We start from the raw sequence: 9940 nt of genomic DNA, 5'->3' as shown, positions 1-9940 counted from the left end.
AGCTGATTTTGTCACGTGACCTCCGTTAACATGCGCCTAGCCTCCTAGCATAACAGGTTGGTAGAAAGCAGCAGCCAGTAGTGTAAATAGTCCCCAGTTTCGGGGGGAAACAACACAAAGAAATGAGTAAGTAACTTTACTGAATATTTGCTAACCTGTAAATAATTTATGTGTTTGCTCGCCGGCTGTTACGGAAGTTAGCTAACTTAATGTTTCAGCTAAAGCCAGTCAGCAAGATTTTAGCTAATGCTAACGCTAAGTAGTGACAGAAAGGGAGCTGTCAAATGTGAGAAAAGACAAACATTAAATGCGGGAACATTAACGTTTTAAATGCGTATTTTTAAGTCGTTTTTAATCTCGCTGACTGAGTACAGAAGCTCATTGTTTTCATTTCTGTCTGAACTTGCGTGGTTTGTTTGTTCAGACAATTAAAGGTGCAGATGAGATGGGAAATAAATTATGTAAACATTCACAATTATGAAACAGATATTGCCTCTGGGTGTCGTGGTGTGCCACTGAAATGTTCACGAATTGTAGCTTTTTTAAGTAAATAAAATGTATTATTTTTGGTAATCGTGCAACAAATTTGCAGAGCAAACTTATAACAGATAATGAAAGTAAAAAGCGTCTGAATTTAAATAAATTTTTCTGAGTGTTTTACATGTTATTAATTATACTACAAACCATTTAAGTCGTGTCAATGTAAACAAATCCATTGCAATACTGTTGATGAAGGAAATAAAAAAAACTTAATTATAGAATTGATTGTTCACTCATGAGGAAGCGGAAAGTATGAGGAAATAAAACAAATGCCATTTTTGTACTTCCAAAGAAAGTTACATGAGCTGTTAGCAAAGCTGTTGGTCAAGAACCAACTAACTCATTGTCTAATTAATAAATAAATACATTTATGTAAGTAAAATAATAAATAAATAAATGCTCCTAAAGCATTAAATAATTAAACTAATTACTAATTACTAATTAAAACAGCACTAACCGTGTAAAAGGTAAACAATAAATTACTACCTGCAAGTATCCAAAAGTTGTTTAAGATGAGAGAGAATCAATATGATTTGAGAGGAGTATAAACATTTAAGACAGACAGAAAAGGTGAGGACTAATTTTAAAAAGTAAATAGAATAAATTTAAATAAAAACAAAACCATTGCATTTCTGTTAAACTGAATTTCTATAAAAATAAGTTGTTGCTCCAGCCTGCAGCTTTTGTTATGTTTCAAGTAATTATTTTTTGTAGTGGTTGTCTGTTTTTCTTTATTTACTTTAAACCTGAATTATTTTGTGATTATTTGCATGCAGAAATTATATATAGAAGTTTTTTTAGTAATTGTACAAATATTGACCTTACAGTCATCATATTACGTATCTGTGTGTTTCAAATAACATTTATTTGTTTGGTCTTATTGTTCTATTTTTGTTTTCATTGCTTTGTTATAATTTTCTGTTTTTATTTTCTTCCTGTATTTTTTGATTAATTGACTGGTTTTGATTTTGTGTGTTTTTTAACAAAATATCCATTTACATTTAAATTATACATAGCAACTTAATTAGGTAAAAAATAACTATTCATAGTTTGACAAACGGACTTAAAAATTTTAAATCATAGCAGTGTGCTTTCACATAGAGGTGTCTTAAAAAATAAATATATAAGTAAATAAATGAAAGAAAAACACATTAAAAGAAGCAGATGTTGATTTAGATCAAATTCACAATTAAATCAGTAATTGTAATCTAAAGTTGATAATTGCAGGAGCTAGTAGATTTAATAACCTGACTGTCTTTACATGAAGTTTTGCCAGATTTTCCTCCATTAAGTAGACTTTCAATAACCTCTCTTTCCATTCATGGTGGGTGAGTGGCAGTAGTTTGAGCCAATATAATTTTTTATTTTTTTTTTTTTTTGCATTATTGCCTGTTTAACTTCCATGTCTATATGTATTACACTATGGCCACTACGTTCCTGCTCTTTCTATAGACGAGAATGAGATAAAACTAGACGGCTTTTTCTTTCTGTTTGAGGTGAAAAAAGCTCAAGCGTCATCCTCGGCTGTACGAAAGTAAAGGTGCGTGTCCAGTTGTGACGACTGAGCAGAGGAGTGTCACAGTGAAAATGGCCATGCATCCCTTCGGCTGTGAGGCTGAGACCTCCCTTCGGGACCTGTTTGAGTACTTCAAGAGGTGTCTGCAGCATGGAGAGTGGGAGCTGGCCAATGCGTGTGTGCCACAGCTGGTTAACTCAACAGGAGGACTTTCAGAAAAGCTACGAGACATAATAAAAGCTATAGTGTGCCATCCTTACAGTTTAAAGTGAGTCCCAAAGCTGCATGTTCACAGACATTACGTTTTTTTCTTGTGTGTGAAAATGTGAATTATTAGATAAATAAAATATAATGCAGTGGTCTGCAGAAATTCTCATCCCAAAACCAAACCCTGATATTTGTGAACTTAATATTCAATGACTGTGTGTTTATTTTGCAGATGGCAGTCTGTGGGCAGTCCACACAAACTGGCTTGGTTTTGGCTTCAGGTTTTGGAGAAATGGACAGAAGAGCAGGTAACACTATGAAGAGCGATTACAGCTCTCTATTTGTACTTTACTCACTCTGAAGCAGCATGTCCACTCACACCATCCTCAAGCTGTGGACAGTGTTCACTTACAAACGACAGTAGAGTCTCTTTTGGAACCAGAACAGAGTGCCTTAGTTGTCGTTTCACATTTTACAATAAAATTTGTTGTGCAGCTCCTGAAATGGTACACGGACATTCCACAAATGCATGTACGCTCACACACCCACACACAAAAATGTAAGATAAAAAAGTAATAGAAAAAGAAGTGGCATATCAAAAGCTAATATTTGTACATTTTGCCAAATACTATTGCACCATATAAAGATATTGTTGCACACTATATGCAGTTATTAGACATTTCCTCATTTCCAAAAAAGCATTCCAGTTGTCAGTCCTGTGGCATGGAGTTTTGTTATGATGTTTGTGTCGAGTTGGTGGGGAGACAGTGTTTAGGGATGGCTCAGGGGCAAAAGCTGTTTTTGAGCCTGGAGTTGTGTGTTTTTAATAATTTGTAGCGCCTTTCAGATGTTGATGAGTGTGAGTTGCATCCGTCAGTGCTGCTGGCTCTGTGGACGCAGCGTGATCTAAAGACGTCTTTCAGTGAGGGCAGGGAAGTTTGTGAAGTCTGTGACTTTCTGGAGAAATCTTCATTTTTTCCTAAGTCTATTACTAGTTCTTTGAGGGATTTTTTATGATCAGTGATAATTTGTTTTCCTTGCACCATCCTGCCAGTTTTCAGACTTCATCTCTGCAGGCTGTCTTGTACCCATTTGAGATCAGTCACGCTACTGTTGTGTCATCTGCAAACACAATCTGTCTTGTGTTGTAAAACGAGTTAAAAAGGCAACAGAATCATCATCAACAGTGTGATATAACTCTTGTTTACTGTCCTCTTCAGATTTCTCCCAACGTCAGAAGAGAGCTGGAGTTCCTGCTGCTCCTGGAAGAGCTGGGCTCAGAGAGCATACCAGAGACTGTTCTCAAGGTTTTTATTGTTTTACAACTGTCTACTTTTGATTATGAGGCAGTAAAAACTAGATAAGAAAGTGTTTCACCTTTAATTATATTAGGACACAATGTTATGTACACACAAGTGTATTATTTGTAGACTGAGATAAATTATCTTTCAGCAGGAGTTGCATCAGGCCTTTTTGGACACGCAGTTGGAGCAAAAGGCCTTAGAGGGTTCAAGAACAACAGACGCTGCTGTTGATTCGTGCCTGCGAACCTTATTGGAGAAAAAGAAGCCGAGACTGGCCCAGTCGTTAGCACATTTCTTGCAGGTAGGTCAAAAAAAAAAATAGAACTATAAAGCAACACAAAGTGATTAAAACTATATCAAGTACAAAACAAAAATGTAAATGGTATGCCCTCATGTCAAAATGCCCAATTTCACAGCAGAAATAAACATTTTTACAGTCTGGTACAAAATAGTTTTGGTCCCATAGCTAATTTCCCCATTCATGACAACTGCATTGGAGGCATTATGTTTTCGGGTTGCCGTCCGTACATCCATCCCTTTCTTGTGAACACAATATCTCAACAACTGAGCTGATTACATTTTGTTGATCATAGGTCAGAGTTCAGTTACATTTGGCTCATTTTAAAGCACCAGCTTTTCCTTATTTCCCCCAACTCTTACAGGACCAGTCATGCCCAGAGGACCAAACTCTGCAGCACACGTTCATCCAACACCTGATGAAGGAACTTGGAAAACCGGAGAGGAGGCCGGAGAAGGTGGAGGAGTGGGTGGAGGAGGTATATGCCGTGTTGTCTGTGATGCCATGGGGCTGCCGTAGAAGCGACGGGCAGCTGGATGCGCTGTGTGAGGCGCTCTGGGCGGCCAGAGACGGGCCCCTGAAAGAGGAGAGGATCCTGAGCTCGCTGCTCCGCCCTCGCTGTGACGCTCTCGTCTCTGTTTACTGCTCCACTGCGCTGAGACTTCAGAGGGACCAGCTGTTAAGGAGCGCACCGGATACACAAGGTAGTCTGAGTGTATTTAAGAAAGTTTGCTCTCATATTAAACTGGTTGTGGTGCTGCGTAAACCTCTCTCTCCTTTGAAATTCATCTCGAAATGTTAAGCATAATTTTTTGTTGATAATTCCCTTTGGATAATCAGGATTGCTGTAAAACACAGATTACATTATGAACTTGTGATGTGGCCCTTTAAGCTAACTTCATGTCAATCAGTGTGACCAGACTGCTTTGTGAAACAGTAGGTTCCTAAAAATCAGTTCCTCCTCTGAGCTGCCTTAACGGTCAGGTTGATATTTTCTATAGTACACATACCGATAAGATATTAATAAACTGAGGCTTAGCTATCAGTTTTAAAGAGCAAACACTGCCATCACCTCTTTTCCTCTTTTAATCGCACTTCTGCTTCTGTGGCTGCAAACGCTCAGCAGTTTTTACCCAGTGACACGAGAACTTTACATGTGACATTTTTTGCTTCTCTGCAGTTTTGTTTGTGTCTGCATAGATTTTGGTTCATATTCTAAAGATCTGTAAGCAGATTTAGAGTTCATATTTGCTGTTAATGTGGTATCATACCAGTAGTGATGATTAATGGATGGTTTATGTTTAAGCTTATACTTTATACAATAGTGATTGCACTGATTCTTATTAAGCTCTGTGAATTTTACTTATGACACTGACCAGAGCCAGAGCTCAACACTTAGTTTAAAAGTGGTTGCCAGGCTACCTACCAGGTGTCAACTTTTAGTTGCCAGACTGAAAATATTGTTTATATTCACCTTATATTTTGAGTAATAAAGATACTGTGCATTTATGCTTTAGCTTATAATGAAAACAACAACAACAACAAACTTTATTTATTGAGCACTTTTCATACAATCAGTACAGCTCAAAGTGCTTCACAATAAAACAAAAAAAGCAACACAAAAAAGCAACACAAAAAAAGACAGGATTAGACAATCAAAAGACGGGCGGTGATAAAAAAGATGTGAAAGTCAAAGTGAAAAGTACAGAGAAAATACAACATAGAACAATGTTTAAAAGCTGTACTATAGTAATTGAACAAAAGTATTTGTAATTTGTGATCCAGATGAAGACAGCATATAAACAGTTCCTAATTTTTCAGAACATATTGCACGTGTTAAAACGTTTAATAAGTATGTCCCTGTTGGCAGCTTTATTCTTGCAGATGGCGGTGTTCATTGAACCGTCCGTGGTATTCCCACCCTTGCAGCCTCCACCTTGTTATGTTGTTGAGCTTCCCGCTCGTGTTGCTTGGAGCTCCAGTGCTTATTGGTTCCTCCTGGTTTCACCCCACAGCCAAAAAGCTTAATTTGCTTTCCCATTGTCTCTAGAAGAGCTGCCTGTGTGCATGCAAGAAACTGCACCAATGCACATGCAACACTGTCTGGTTCTGGTTCTGTTGGTAACACAAATATATATTTTTTTACAAATGCAGTAAATATTAAAAATGAATTCATTTTTGGGTGCACATTTAGCTGTTTGCTGTACCTATTTTTTTGTTAAAAAGTGGTTGCCACTGATGCTAACAAAAGACCACGAACTGATTGCCAATTTTTCAGCTGTGGGTAAACATTACTTTTTTAGCCCTGCAAGCCTGGGAATTTAAAAAAAAACAACAACAAAAATCCCAAAACAAAACAATAAGACACACAATGTTGGACAATGGTTTACAAGGTTACAGCTTTCATTTATTTGTCGTTTTACAGCACAAGTTTGTGCAATGAAATGTAAACTGAAACATCAGCTAAGAAGCAGCAGAAACCTGGGCAGGTCTGATACACCTCTAAGCAAATATGTGTCCTTATATAACGAAATGAGGGCGTGGTAGTATGCTGATTGCAAATAGTGGACACGTGCCTGTCAATTTAGAATGATTCTGAAGCACTAACATTTACACAGTGGTAAGAATCAAATTAGCCGATGTGCACGTGACATGAATCCAATGGTAAATTTGCATGTGCATTATTTTGTGTGCAAAGTAAGAACATTTCTACACTCATATTAGTGAATGAAGCCCAATACGAGAGAGAAGAAGAGGGGTTTTTTTTGCTGTAATGTTGTCAACGGAGAGTTTGTTCCACCATCGAGGACCCAGAAAAGCAAACGTATCAGCTTGTTTTTACTGTTTTCATGTTTTCTCTTCATAGCAGACCTTCCTGAAGCAGAGAAACTGGCCCTCAGTTTATGTTGCCACAAAGATCGTCCATCCATTTGGAAGACCATTTACTTTGAGTGCCTTAGCAGTGGAAAACACTTCCTTGAGCAGGTCTTGGTGAGTAAACCGTTGGAAATATTACTCTGTTTCTGTAACCAGATTTAAATACCCACGAGAAGTAATACACATTCTTCTCTCAGTCAAATCATGACTCTGTATTTTTCATAATTACTTCCGGATTTTGACAGTAAAGTTAAGTTGGTTAGCAAACCACGTGTGATGAAATTCAATAATGTAATAAGATTGGTTCCTTCCTGTAGGTTACTGCACTTGACCTGATTAAACACGAGGAGTTTACTCTGCTCAAAGATTTACTGAAGTTGGAGTTCCAGCCTTTGTCTCGGTTGCTGTTGCTGCTGGGATGGACTCAGTGTCGCAGTCTGAGCTCGGCTCAAACGCTGCTCAGCATCCTTCATCAGGAGCAGGTCAGAGCTGAAATCATACAGTGCTCCAGAAATCTGCATGTACCTCTTCAGCTGCTGATACAATCTTTACCTTCTTTGTTTAGGGACCAGCCAGCGACTCTGTTCTGCAAGAGTTTGCCAATCTTTTGTCCTCTCAGCTTGGAATACTTGAATGGTGCAAAAACAACAATCCGTAAGCATTTTTTTTCTTTAGGAAGTTTGATTCTCATTTAACTCTGTCTAAATCATGATTGATTTTTAATATTGACTTCATTTGTGATTGTTTCTGTGCAGAGGGATTTCCATGGAGGCATTGCTGGCACAGCTTCACACTCTGGACAATCACTCTGCCCTCTATATCCTGCATTCTCTGACCCCCCTGGCTCAGTTTGAGGAGCGCAAGATACTGGATTTGCTGCAGCAACTGCCAAATTCACCAGTAACAGGTCAGCATCAGGGAATGCTCAGGGAACGCTACTCGTTGGCAGAAGTGCTTTAAATATTTTAACGAATATGCATGTGTTTAGGAGGTACTGAGCATATAACTGGATAAATGAGACTTAGATTATACTGTACCAGATGTGAGAGAGTTTGCAAACTGATATTGACTTTTTTGAATTCTTTGTTCATCATTGAGGCATGTGAGAAAAACAGGTAACACATAGTATAATATTATGAATAACTGATAAAAAAAAAATAGTCATTTTGAAAGCGTTGCATTGCTTTAAATTCATTTTTGGGTTAATTGCAAAGACAATGAATGTTTCTTTTCCCTGCAGAAGATGCTGAAGCCGTCAGTGATCTTGGTTCTGGTGTGCAGAAGAACACAGTTTTGTTCCAGGGCTTCTGTGCCATGAAGTATGCCATCTACGCTCTGTGTGTAAATGCACATAAGTATTCAAATTGCACCAACTGTGAGTCCATGCAGCAACAGCAGCAGCTGTCTGAAGCAGAAACTGACCAAAATCAAACCTCAACTTCCTCAGAAGGTATGAAGGCTGAGTTTGTTTTCTTCAGAGAAGATGTAGTTTGATGACAGATAATATAAAAGCTTCCTGTCTGCTCATTTTTACTGATTCTAATCTCAAATGCAAAAAAGTATGGGTAAACAGTTAAAATCTGCAGTTATTTATAGGTAATTTGTTTGGTTATATTGGTTGTTTCTTATCTATTTATGAATATTTTTTATATTATTATATATGTTATTATATTTTTTATTTATTGCTTGCTTTCCTTTCTTTGTTTATTTTTTAGTATCAGCTGCAAAGGGATCTTAGTACCTCATTTCGTTAAATCCTGCCACTGACTTTATCAAAAACAGTGTAGAGTACAATTAGAGTGCATGTCGGCCATGTATGTAATTGCTTGTATAGATACTATGGAAATAAAATTTGTATTAAAAAAAAGTTATTAAAATAACTTTTTCAACTAAGTTGACAATAAAATATGATGCCAAGAAAAAACATTGGGAAAAACAAATTTTCAAAGACATTCCTATGTTTCTAAACTTTTAATTATCTTTTGATAGCTGAGACCTTTTTTTGAGTTATTGTTTGCAGGTCACACATCTGTCATTTTCATCAACGGCAGCACCTACACACATGTTTGTTTGTGTTTTCCAGGTTGCCATTTGCTGTTCCCACACTACCTGTCAGAGTGTCAGCTCTATCTGGAGGCCGTGCCCGCCATGTTTCGCCTGGAGCTCCTGGAGAACATCTTCTCTCTTCTTTTCCTATCCACTGCGGACTTTACTCAGCAGATCCAAAAAGACTCAAACGCCAATCACTCAGAATGTTTATCAGATACAAGAAACACAAGCATAGAATTGGGAACCAAAGCAAAGACAGATGAGACTGAGTACAGCAGAAAAGAGAACCAGAAGCTGCGTTTAAGTTCACCGATAGCAGAGCTCCGCAGTCACCTGGAGTTGGGACACTTTATCCAGGGCTGCAGGGGGTTTCTTGCCGACGTGACTGCCATGGAGGGTTTTCTGAAGCTGCTGAAGGAAGGATTGGAGGGCATGTGTGTGGTGGGCCAGCAGGAGGGACAGGAGGCAGGAAGAGCGCTGCCTCGAGAGGCCGAGGCGGCAAAGAGCCTCGGCTGCTCAGTGACGGCCGAGACGTTCGGGGCTCGCCTGCAGAGGTTGTCTAAACGCACTGCAGAGGCTCACTGGAGGCTGCAGATCATCTCCAGCAATCAGGGTAGCGAAAGTGGTGAGGTTGACAAGATGTGTCTTCAGCGTTTACTTTTAGTTTGTTTTTGTTTTTTAATGTACCTTTCTGCATGCATAACTGGTGATTGGTGAACTAATTCTTTTGACAAAATCAGTGTCTTCTAGCTGATACCAAAGAGTTGATTTAAAATATAGCCTCATGTTCTTCGTGACACTTCGGTATAGTACATGCACATTTGACAACTACTGCTGCCTGATCCATGAAATTTCTCTTACCAGTCATCAGATAAAATATTCATTTAATCTAGGCAGGCTATGTCACCTCAATACGATGTTACTGAGATGTTACCGAGCAATGTTGGACAATGGTTACAATTTGTTGAGAGGAAAGTAGCAGAATTACCAGTTACATCCGCAGCCTGCTGCATTCGTGTGGTATCGGAATAATCTGAAAAATGAGTTCCAGATCATATTTCGTGGCTTATTTGATCCGCTTCCTTTACTTTTTGTTATTAACGTGTCTTGTGTTTGCATTAGGGGACGTTGAGCTTTGATATAATTGTG

At 38.3% G+C, this 9940-nt stretch overlaps 1 protein-coding gene across 5 annotated transcripts in view; it reads left to right on the top strand.

Annotated features, from left to right (window-relative positions):
• The window catches only part of zfyve26 (zinc finger, FYVE domain containing 26), a 42753-nt gene continuing 32813 nt past the window's right edge, over nucleotides 1-9940 (top strand). For 2 of the 5 annotated variants that reach the window (XM_042500582.2, XM_042500578.2), the window contains exons 1-12: nucleotides 1-126; nucleotides 2037-2324; nucleotides 2496-2571; nucleotides 3484-3570; nucleotides 3719-3868; nucleotides 4230-4569; nucleotides 6732-6856; nucleotides 7060-7224; nucleotides 7308-7396; nucleotides 7498-7649; nucleotides 7983-8192; nucleotides 8826-9416. In XM_042500582.2, coding sequence (XP_042356516.2) covers nucleotides 2128-2324; nucleotides 2496-2571; nucleotides 3484-3570; nucleotides 3719-3868; nucleotides 4230-4569; nucleotides 6732-6856; nucleotides 7060-7224; nucleotides 7308-7396; nucleotides 7498-7649; nucleotides 7983-8192; nucleotides 8826-9416 — 2182 coding nt within the window. In that variant the 5' untranslated portion in view covers nucleotides 1-126; nucleotides 2037-2127. Of the gene's footprint in view, nucleotides 127-2036; nucleotides 2325-2495; nucleotides 2572-3483; nucleotides 3571-3715; nucleotides 3869-4229; nucleotides 4570-6731; nucleotides 6857-7059; nucleotides 7225-7307; nucleotides 7397-7497; nucleotides 7650-7982; nucleotides 8193-8825; nucleotides 9417-9940 lie in introns of all 5 variants that reach the window. The other 3 variants (XM_042500577.2, XM_042500576.2, XM_042500581.2) reach the window with 2 other exon arrangements.

The sequence above is a fragment of the Plectropomus leopardus genome, chromosome 14 (genome assembly GCF_026936395.1).
Source record: "Plectropomus leopardus strain MGB_pleo_1.0 chromosome 14, ASM2693639v1, whole genome shotgun sequence".
Classification (NCBI taxonomy): Eukaryota; Metazoa; Chordata; class Actinopteri; order Perciformes; family Serranidae; genus Plectropomus; species Plectropomus leopardus.
This window is presented reverse-complemented; position numbering and strand designations above follow the sequence as displayed.